General features: G+C 34.9%; 1 protein-coding gene across 3 annotated transcripts in view; it reads right to left on the reverse strand.

Annotated features, from left to right (window-relative positions):
* LOC128155412 (brain tumor protein-like) overlaps positions 1 to 11,296 on the reverse strand; it is a 12,139-nt gene extending 843 nt beyond the window's left edge. The window contains exons 1-13 of one of the 3 annotated variants that reach the window (XM_052817106.1): positions 11,145 to 11,296; positions 8,174 to 8,634; positions 7,973 to 8,083; positions 7,589 to 7,849; positions 6,877 to 7,188; positions 6,431 to 6,659; positions 6,144 to 6,299; positions 5,736 to 5,990; positions 5,569 to 5,647; positions 4,446 to 4,606; positions 4,154 to 4,342; positions 2,555 to 2,709; positions 1 to 1,878 (exon numbers count right to left, since the gene is read on the reverse strand). The exon at positions 1 to 1,878 is cut by the window's left edge and continues 843 nt beyond it. In XM_052817106.1, the coding sequence (XP_052673066.1) occupies positions 1,570 to 1,878; positions 2,555 to 2,709; positions 4,154 to 4,342; positions 4,446 to 4,606; positions 5,569 to 5,647; positions 5,736 to 5,990; positions 6,144 to 6,299; positions 6,431 to 6,659; positions 6,877 to 7,188; positions 7,589 to 7,849; positions 7,973 to 8,083; positions 8,174 to 8,623 (2,667 nt within the window). In that variant the 5' untranslated portion in view covers positions 8,624 to 8,634; positions 11,145 to 11,296 and the 3' untranslated portion in view covers positions 1 to 1,569. Of the gene's footprint in view, positions 1,879 to 2,554; positions 2,710 to 4,153; positions 4,343 to 4,445; positions 4,607 to 5,568; positions 5,648 to 5,735; positions 5,991 to 6,143; positions 6,300 to 6,415; positions 6,660 to 6,876; positions 7,189 to 7,588; positions 7,850 to 7,972; positions 8,084 to 8,173; positions 8,635 to 11,144 lie in introns of all 3 variants that reach the window. The other 2 variants (XM_052817105.1, XM_052817104.1) reach the window with 2 other exon arrangements.
* Positions 11,297 to 11,694: the final 398 nt, after the last annotated feature.

Here is an 11,694-nt window from a genome sequence, read left to right on the forward strand (position 1 = left end):
AAAAATGTTGATAAACAAAGCTGGTGCAGACATTAACTGTTAAGGGTTTTTTTCTGCTTAGTTGGCTACATGTATGTAACACACCATGGTGATCACTGTTTTCCTAAATTCCAAAAAAAATGCATGTTTTAGTCCAGTTTATGTTAGAATAAACTGTACTTATATCAACCCTTTTTGTGGCCATAGCCCATTAACATTACTTATTTTTCGCTAAATTGATGTATAATATCTCAGCATGTAAATAGAGACAAAAGAAAAAAAAAAAACTCTTGCACTAAATTGTAAACAATGATATATATGGCAGACGTGTAAAAAACAATTACACCATAAAAACTTTTGATTAATGTAGGTATTCTTATATAAATTTGGCAAACTTTCACACCTGTAACGGGTATATACAATTAGTTGTCTAAATAATGAGTCTTCAGAACAAGATTAACAAAATCAACTAAATAAAATCAAAGTTGATATGACCTCAAAACTTCACATCTCAAAACTGGGACATAGTGCACTCTACATTTAAAAGCAAAACAGGCTGAATATTCAAATTTAAAATCAATTGGCATAAGGAACAAAGTGTTAAAATTAAATGTTTCCTTAAATACCCAGGTATAGTTTGTAAAACTGTCGCTGTAAAAGCTGACAAAAATACATAGATTTATTTCAAAGGAAAATAGTTTTGAGAAAAACTCATCTTGCAAATTAAGAGATCATTACACTATTTTCTGTTTGTATTTCCCTTATGTTCCATTTTGACAAAGACTTGAAAGTAAGTGACAACAGTCTTGCATATTCTTAATCTTTTCTTTGGATATCTATTGTAGGTTAATCAGTTTGTTGTAACAGTCATAAATTATCAAAATTTTTACATCTAAAAATAAAGGAAATTTGTCCAAAACTTGGTCTTGTTTTCTAAATGTTTGTAAAAATAAGCAAAATATTAAATACCCAGAAGGCATCTGTAAAGTTGTTAACCAATGAAAATTGTCACAACCTGAAGAGTTGGAATGCATATGAATAGTGACAACACGTGTCCATTTAGCATTTATACATCTGACACATACAAAATCAAAAACTCTCACTCATACAAAAAAAGAGAGAGAAAAAACCTGTTAATTTCCCAGAAAAAAATTTGTACAGCATTATTGATGCCTGGACAATATAAACACTGTAGTCTTGTGTTAAAAATTGCAACTAAAAGCAAACAGTAAATTCAAGGAAAAATATAGTAACTTCCCAAAAGAAAACTGACAAATAAATCCTGTATAACTAACTACATACATGTAAAACATCCCTAGCACTTGTTCTCCAGTCAGCAAATATTTTGGAAAATACACAAAATATGAAGGTATTATTAAGCAGGATGATTGGCTTAAATATTCAACAAAGAAAATCCACAGCACGCCCCTACACCAAACTTGCAAGATGGGGGGATTAATAACTGGTTCGATTTTCCAAAATTTTGCTTCTAGTGCATCTGGGATTGGAACGTTAGAAAAGAAATAAATCAAAGTTTTGTAAACATATTAACCGAAAAAGGATTTACACGCTGTAAAATTGCATGTAAATCTAAGTGATGTACAAGGTGTTTAGAACTAGAACATGGTGATTGTTCTTGGCAAGAGTGACAACATAGCCCTCCGACGTGATCTTCAGTCCGCAGCAGCGACTAACTTTGACATAGGGACACTCAAACTCTCCAATGAGTGAGCCATCTCTCTGGAACACTGCCACGTGGAATCTGTTCCCATGACTATCTCCAATCAGAACATCACCGGCATCGCTAATGTCGATTCCATTGGGGTAGTTTGTCAGGTTCTCACAGCCAATGCGTCTCAAGAAATGACCCTCTTCATTGAACACTACCACACAATGGCCCTGCAGATCAAACAACTTTTATAATGACCACATACAAACACCTATATATTTCTGTAGATAAGCATGAACTGGATATTTAAAGAGGTATGGGACAACATTTTTTTTCATGGATAGTTAGTCTTTTATAACAGGATATCAAAACTAATATAAACCCCAGATTAATACCTTGATTTACTTTTTATTTTTATAGATAAAATTTAAGAATTACAAAAGATTTTATTCATTTTCATGTAAAATAATTAAGAGCTTATATTGGTCTTTTGGTGGCTAAATTCTATTTGGAAAGAGATTCTTTAAAGACAATTTGACAAGTTGCTATTTTTTATCTCCTTCCATTTTCATCATACAAGTGAATATGTCAACAGAGTACAAGGAAGGTTGCTCAGTTCTTTATACAACAGCGCCCTAGTATTGTCCACAGGCAATATATGACAAGCTCGTACAGGTACTTCCTACTTGTGTGTGTAAGGTAAAGTAAAAAACAAGTGCACTGTTGAGAAAAAAATCAATACCTTAAATCATTTGTACAGTGTCATTTTCTATATTATATTACACAGAGTTGTAAGAAAAGTTCAGTCCTGAAAACCGTGAGCCAAAATAAAGAAATACTGCAACTTGTCCATTTTCTGAAAATATATTCGAAAAATTTTTTTTAGTACATGGATAAAGAACTAGCTACCTTGAAATCGCACACAAAGAACTCCCTGCCACTGACAGCAATGTCGGACGGCTCCCTCATGTAGTCGCTGCAGTCGAACCACTTAATCAGGTCGCCCGCCTCACTGATGATAAACACAGTGGGGGATACACTGTCGACAGCCACGATGTAACCTACAAAATTACACATTGAAATTCTAGTTTTGCATAAAATTAGCTCATGCACAATAATAACTGCTCTTACGTACAACCAGATGGGCCTTAACAGTCACCCAAATATAATACAATCCAGTACAGAATTCCCCGAAAAGCAATTAAATAAATATACAAGTATGCAGAGTAAACTGATAGGACCAGATGTAAATATGTTGCTTAAAAACATAAAACTGAGGATTGACGATGAACTCAATTCAAAGTGACAATAGAAATAGCTTTAAACAAGCTTCTCATGTAACTCTTTTAAGACCAAAAAAAAAAATGTGTTTCCTATTTCATCAAATTTAAAATTAGGGTAGGTAGGTCGGTTTTTTTTTTTTTTTTTAAATGAGCTTTTAAGTTTTCCCCTTTCCTAGCATATAAGAAAATGTATTATACAGGTGGAGTAATCGTGGATAGTGACAACTGTTACAGAATTAAAGCTTTCTTAAATCTAAGGTTAATTTGAAATGTATACGAAGATTTTATTTTCATGTAAATAAAAATATGACAGCCACTATAAATTAACAGAGTATAATACTCATTACCACAAATATATTATATATTAGTTATTAGTTCTATTTTCCTGGTCAACTGACATAACAGTAAACGTTAATATCGTAACTGTGTTGAATTCAGAAACAGAGGAAATTCTGGTTGATCAGACAAGAGCCTTAGAATTAAATCTTTTCAATAATTTTAAAAAAAATGAATACATAATTAATGGTTTAAGACTAATTTTAAAAATTTCATTTGCAATTGAACTGCAGCATTTTAAAATCATATTTATAATGTCAATGATTGTTGGGTCTATTCAAAGACTTACGATGTCTGCAGTCTCCACACCCAGAAATAAAGAAAAAAAACTTTGCCTCTGCTTTTTTCTTGTACATTTTTATATTAATTTATAACACATCACTGCACTATGAAACTATTTATTGCATTGATGATTTAGCTAATTAAATAACCAAGGATAACTTTCATCCATGCTGTCAATCTGCACTTAGAAATCTTTAAAATGCTTTGATAAGTGGTGTTTTCTATTGAATTGTTACAAGCGTTTTTTTTAACTCTGATTTGTAAATACTCTATTGTTTAAACAAATTACGGTTGGTAATCTGGATTTGGAATAAAAAGTGTTAGGGTCGGCTAATAAAAAATAGGGTCGATCTGGAAACCGGAAACACACATTTTTATTTTTGGCCTAAGTGAAAAGAGGTGAAAAATTGACAATATTGTTTTAGCTTTATAAGCAAAGAGCACTTTAAAAACAGGCAATTTTCAATAGTTGATTGTAGAGTGGTTTGTTTCAAATATGTATTATGCAAGAGGACATCAGGAGCACCATATATAATATTCAATGTGTACATTATATCAAATTAAGGGGGCCCATAATATTGAACACTTGGCTAAGGTTTCTCACCTTGACTTGTCAGAGCCAATCCTGCAACAATGTCAATGTATCTTATGGCAATCTTTCTAATAAACACTCCCTTCGAGGTGAATATCTGCATTCGAGATCGTTCGTTGCCTCGGTCACACACCACATACTTGCCCGAGGGTCTCATCACTGCCACTTTCCTTGGGTACCACAACTGTCCCTCGTCACGTCCTGAAATATTCATGTTTAATCAGCCCTCTGTGAGCACATTCTAATGTGTTTGTTTGTTTACTACTTGAAACAGTTAAATTGATCCTATTTAACCTAAACTTACCAGGTATTCCAAACTGATACTTGAATTCTCCTGTCTTCTCAAAACAACAGACCCTGTGATTATTTGTATCAGCTACAACTATGTCCTCATCAATGCCCAGGCAGAATCCATGTGGAGAGTTAAACTGTCCTTTTCCTGGACCCAACTGACCAAATTTGCATCTAAAAAGAAAAGACAAATAATATACCAACATTTTTTATTTTAACAATAAGAGTTGTTTTGTTTAAACAGTCTTAATGCAGAGGCCAACCTTTAAACTGCTTTTAACTGCCATAATAGCATTTTCTTATCATAACCTGATCCAAACTATTTTTAACATTTGATGCAAGATCTCTACTTATTGCATTTTTTATGTGGCCAATATGTTATAGAGACCATACATGATGCATCTATATGTTTTAACTTTTCCTTCCTTTTTTTCCTAACAAAATGAACATTCCTTATAACTTTTGAAAAATAGGGCAAGTTTTTTCCCCCCCATCTAAATCAACTAGAATTTTAAACACTCTTCAGTGTTTTCATTTACATAACTTTCATTAAGTGGTGAAAAATTGCCTCCTTTTCCCCTCCTTATTGATGCCCTGCATAATCCTCTACAAGGTTAGCTTTTTAAAAAGCTAAAGAAGTCAGCCAGAGGAATATTAATCTAAGGATAAAAGCTATCAAAATATGAGATATACAGTTTCCAGAACAATCACAATATACATGTGTACATTAAGTTTGCACCTTTAAGTTTTATGGCTGTAGGTGAGCAGACAAGCATGTAGCAGTGTAGATACAGTTTATGTCTGCACATCTAATTATTACTTAAAGTTGTAACTTTGCAAAGATTGCTCTCTGAATTTCATGGTCAACCACTGCCAATATACATAATATATCAAAATATATATATATTCTCAGACTCTAGATTAAAGTTGGGAAGATGTATATATATGTATAGACTACGGACGACTGCGAACGATACCCATGGACAGTCAATGCGCAGTTTGATCTAGAAACTGACCTCTTTCATAACTTCCCAGAGTTCCAATTTAAGCAAGCGCAATTGAAGTTTCATCCTAACTTAAGTAGTCTGCCCGTGGGCTTACTAATGAAAAGTCACAAATAAATTTCATGTACATACCTGATCTGCATCGCACTCATTTTGTTGCCACGACGTACAGGAGGAAAAGGCATGTTTCCATTTGTGCTATTGAATCCAGCTGAAATTCAAAGACCCAGTTTTACACTTCATGAAAACCATAAGCTTAAACAGATAAGAGAACAATTAGTTGTAAATAATGTTCTTACAATCTGCCATGTCTTTGCTCGTGGAGTTCATATTCATACTGCCAATGGTTCCTATAGAACTCATGGATCCAATGCTACCCACACTGCCCATGCCCCCAGTCAGGGAGCTGGGGGGCTGCTGTAACAGGCTGGCCAGGGTCTCCAGGTTGGGCGACTCCGATTGGGGAGTGCTGGGATTTAACAGAGAATTGAAGTTGGTATCACTCTGTGAAATGGATGGAGGGGCTGTCCCAACAGGAGTTTGTGGAAGACCAACTGTGAAAGAATTATTTCATACGTTGAGCAATCTCATAAAGCAGCATATTTGATGTCATACATACACAAGTATAGATTTAATACACATACATGTATATCTGAAAATTTTGAAAATGCAAATTGCATTTCAAAAGCTGATACAGATCATTGTACCTGACTGAAGCTTGGCAAGTGCTGCTACGTTCATCATTGAAGCACTAGATCCACTGTTGTTGCTCGCTGCATCAACAGAAATTCCACTGTCCGACATAGCAGGGCTGTGGGAATTCCTGGAGAGGCTTGTGCTGTGGTCATGCATGGTTTGACTCCCTGAGGAAAGAAAACAATCATTGAAGGTATAGTCATCACAAATAAGCTAATAAATAATAAACTAATAATCATTACATTCCTTAAAATTTAACAAGTCAACCATACACGAGCATTACCAGATTTATCGTAACCTGCAATTGCTGATGCCATAGATGCAGGAATAGACCCAATTGGCCCTGGCGTATTGCTTCTCATCGAGACAGGTGTAATTGTGCGAAAATGATTGTGAATCAAATCTTGAGCTTGAGTCGAGGTCTGGCGCATCATACTCGGCTCCGGACTCAACACTCCACTGGGCAAGTTAAAACCTTCATTCTCAAAAGAGGAATGCAGGGATGACAAGGGTCTTTCAAGCTGTGGCTACAAAATGAAAGACTTTCACATAATTTTAAACTATTGAACAGAAGAGAATTTTTTTTTTCTTAGAAAGGATTGTCCCTTATACCAATCCTCAGATCCATGCATTCTTTTAACTGCGTTCTCACAAAGTACTGAATTCATTTCAAGTATTAAAAAACAAAATAAAGACAATAAGAGAATGATTCAATCTCATGATATCTTTCATTTCTTTCCATACCTTAGGCTCTTCCTTGACAAAGGAGCCAAAAGTCTTGTTGATGGCCTCTTGAAATGCTTCTGTATCCGAGTGGAAATCCAGATTGATGTGGATATCTGGCCTAGGTGTATTGTTGATGAGAAACATCAGCTGGGCACTTATCATTTTCCTCATTAGTGCATAATGCAGACCAGTGCCATGTTGTAACAGCAACTCGGTGTACTTGCACCCATCTTCAATTTTTTCAGATGTCTTCTCCACACTGTGGAAGAGGTCCATGATGGCAAGTTCTTGTTTTGAATGCAAATCTTCCAGCTCTTCAAGCACTGCATCCTACAAGATGAGGGGAAAAAATGTTTACTGAACTCAATGCATGTTTAGGTTAGGCCTAAATAAAAAGTGTGTTTAGGGTAACACTGATGAAAAAATTAGGTTAGGTAGGTAGGGATTATTTTTAATTTTATCATTTTTTTTTTTGCCTGAATCCTAAGAATGTTTGTTTGTTTCATATTTAAAAACGTACTTTTTATTGGAAATAAGATAAAATTCACAATCGGATAAAATCAGGCATCTAAAAATGGTTGGATCGGGCCATTTTTGTAGGTTAGGTCGGGTTACCCGAAAAATACAACTTTTTTTTTAGGCCTTAGATAGAAATTTCTGTACTACAATGTTTTCATATTTTTTTTTCAAATTACACTACACTACCAATTAAAATGTAAAAAGTAGATACCTTTTTCTTCTCCAACATAGCTTTGTAGCTTTGGAATGTTTCTTGAATCAGTCCCTTGGCGTTATCTCTTTGCATCTGCAGATCATTGAGGCTGCTCTCCAACTTCTGGTGAGCCTCATCACACACAGCCACCTTCTTCTTGCTCTCTGCCAGCATTATAGACAACTCATCCTTCAGCTTCTTCTCTGTCTCGCTAATATTTTCACACTGATGGTCTTGTGGCTTGTGCAGACTTTTCATACATTCACCACATATAGCCTCCTACAATAGCATCATAATGATTAATTGTTATTTGATCATCATTTATACCATACATAATGACTTCAAAATACAAAATGTTGCACAAGACACAAAAAAGTGATGGAAATGACAATCAATGCTCACCCGACAGGTGTTACAGTAGAACTTGACATGTTCAGTAGCATGGTAGGTACAGAAGATGACTTTGTGAGCCAAATTACGTCCGCCTTCTTTCATATCCTCAAACAAGACAACCTGATGAAAATGCAAATTGTCAAAATTATTAATTAGAAGAGTGCTACAACCAAACATATTCAAAGCAACTTCGTTGAGCATTTTCATTACCTCATGATTATCAAAGCACCTCATGAACTGATGTGCAGTGACACAATTGGCACAGAGGTAATTTCCACTGATACAGTCCCTGCACCTAGCTACAGCCTTTTCCTTGGCTTTGCAGCTATTGCAGAGGATCTGCTTGTCCTCTATGGCAGCAATCTCCAGAAGATCGGAAATGACGTACTCTGGTTGCAAAGCTGCGATTCCACCGGGTGGGATTTTTGTGTCTTGTTTGCAAATGGAACAAGACAGGACATCTTTTGCATCTTCATTTTCATTCTCCAGACAAGTCTGGCAGAAGACATGAAGACAGTTTAAGATTTTGGGTTGTTTGAGCTTTTCCTCGCAAATTCTGCATGTATGCTCCTCGTCACCATCCAGGCTGATGTTTGGCATGGGCGACACCTCTCGGGACTGCTCAGGAGAAGCTGCAGGTGATATTTCTGGTGAGGACATGGCTTGTTTGTCTAAAAGGAATAAAGATGACACATAATGTGAGACAAGACATTGAGACAGTGTATTACCCCACAGAATCTCAGAGCTCAACATCATCTAAAATATTTAATTGTCCATTGGGCAAGCTGCCAACAAATGCTATGTCTGAATACAGTTTTTCATTTTTTGGCTAATTTGAATGAGGAAAATTATAAAATTTATAATCAAATTTGTTGCAGCAATGATTGTATTTTACCAAGGAAAGTGTATAATTAGTATATACATTAATTGTTGTCAAAACACATTTCATGGATCATGTTTATTGCCATTGTTATCTGAATTCTTTCAATTTTAAATAAATTCTGCTTAAAAAATTCTAGAAAAAAAATGGTATTTGTAAACTTCATAGGAATAATTAGATTACAAAATCAGTAATTGCAGTTTGCACCATCAACACTTTATACATTCAGATTGATCACCAAAGTTGACACACAATTTTTTTTATCAAGTAGATTGAATACACAAGTTCCACTTCCTTACCCAATACATATAGCATGGAAATAAAAATTCAGCATGTATCTACAAATCAGATATCTTTTGTTAATACTTCAAGTTTAGTCTGTTTCTGTCACCACAAAATATAAGGTTCGCCAAAAAACACTCGCCTTTTATGTTTCCTTAATCAACATCAACAAAAACCACTCTTAGTAAAAAGGACAAGGGATAGATATATTAATACCTTCTGCATTTAGTTTCCTTTCTTATTGAAATTCTATAATCATTTTGCTAATCAAAATTAGCAGAGTCTGTTTCCACGTATGGGTCAATGTTTTATAACTCAAACACAGGACAGCTAGATTGTTGGACCCTATTCCCTTCAAATCCAATAGTGCCGCTTTTTTCTCCACATTGGCTGTACAATCTCTCCTGTAGGGAATCACATTTTACATGACATTGCCAATGAAACAGCCATAAAATTCCTAATGTATGCAACTCTACCATGAAACAGTCATGCAATAGAGACAAACAAAAAATGTAGGCAAATCAACCGAGTAAGACAAAATCAGAAATACTGCACATCTACCATGAGGTCCAATTGTCTTTCACGCATAATGTAGTGATACCATTATCATTACCATTGGTGCTTTGACTTTCCCCTGGAACTGACAGGTTAACTCCTGCCAGGGGAAAGAACCTACCGTGATCTTCAAGAGCCAAGATCAATCTTAAGGGGGTGGAATGTGACAGTCAGAACTAGAGACTCAGGAGTCCCAGTCTGGTTGGTAATATTTTTTCCTCTCCTTTCCAGTTCCATTTGTAACGAAATGTAACAGTAATGTAGCAATACCATTACCACTGGTAAGTCTGATATCATAGATACTAAAACTAAACTGGCCCAAGACCAATTCTTGCCAAGTACCATTTCTTCTCAGTGCGTTTTACATCATTTTATCGACACATAAAATTATACATGAAAAATATGTAACAATCCACTGGCGAGAAATGGTACCTGGTGAGAATCAGTCTTAGGCCAGACAGTGGTATTGCATATGTCATTTTACAGCTCATGTTCAGCATAAATATAAACACAATATTGAAGAGTTGTAGTCTCTCCTTTTATTGTTTAATAATTGTAGAGCAGGCAACATACTTACCTTCTGTGAATGTGCTTTTTTATTTATGCTTCATACCCAACTCAAGAGTGACCATGTGCAACACTATAATCATCACATTAATTTATCAGCGTGAACATCCTATGCAGCCACAATTAACATCCTTCCTGAGAGGAAAGAGTATTTCCTGTTGCTTATCAAGTGGCACTGAATCCCTATATCCTGAACCAGTTTACAAATATTCATCCATGCATATCATGTCTGATAAAGTCACTCCGGCTGATCGTACATATACACAGTGACCTTGACCTTCATTCTAAAAACGGGGGATTTTGTTTTATGCGATACATCATTTACATAATTACTCAGTCATGTCTGATAAAACATAAAACTAAAATATTAATGTACATGAATCTGCTACAGTATTTGAAACGACCAAATCTGTTTGCAAAATCAAGCGAACAAGCGAAGTCATGGAAATGGTCGACGGATGTGCATGTACTAATTTAATATATGCACGACGCACTATAAAAATAATGCAAATGGCGTTTAAACATACATAGCATAATAAGTGCAATTTTTAATTGTACACAATGTTTACCATGTAACACTTCTTACTCTATCTTTGTAAGTCCTAGCTTTTGAAAATAATCTGTACCAAAGACGTCATCAGTGCAAATTCGCGTGAGGGTCACGAGAAAAATCCCAGACAAAGAAAACAAATAACCGTCAAGTAATGGACCAAAAATGTCTAAATAACGTTTTTCTGATACAGCTTTCACCCCAGCGATTTACAATGTAAGAGGGAGGCGTCACCATAGCAAACTTTGTACCCTCGTCCTTGCTTGCATGTGGCATACCGAAAGTGCTTTTTTTTGTCATGCGATGGTGTTGCACTTGAATAAAATAATGAAATAAAGTATACTTACATGGAATGTGTAGATGTTCTGGCACTTTTCAATGCTGTTATATTTAACGAATTAAACTGTATTTCAGAAAATATGCCATTTAGGTGAAGGACCTTCCCGCCATAGATCGTTTCCACACCATGAATCGCAAAATAATAGTGTCGTGTGTTGCGCATGTCCTCATTCATGGCGGGAGTTCCAAAAGTGGCAAAACGTAATCGATTTCCAAAGTGAATAAATTGTTAGCAGGGGCGTATTTAAATTCTTATATTGGTGCAACAAGAAACATTATATTTATCTGATTTAATATATAAATCAACTGTATAACTAATTTAACATATAAAAAAAGCTAATTGGAAATGCAAATTGAAAAATGCTGTTTTTTCTTGACATATTTCTTGAAGATTTTAAATGATATATCATGTATATACGTATAGTCAAACAAATCAACATACTTTAAAATTTCATTTTATTTACCAATATTTAGGTTTTTTTTAAGAAAATCTATGATTTACATAATATTTTTTAGTATTTACTAGTATTAATTTATTTCAATATTTTGGCGTTTTTT

This window comes from Crassostrea angulata, chromosome 7, assembly GCF_025612915.1.
Source record: "Crassostrea angulata isolate pt1a10 chromosome 7, ASM2561291v2, whole genome shotgun sequence".
Taxonomy (NCBI): domain Eukaryota; kingdom Metazoa; phylum Mollusca; class Bivalvia; order Ostreida; family Ostreidae; genus Magallana; species Magallana angulata.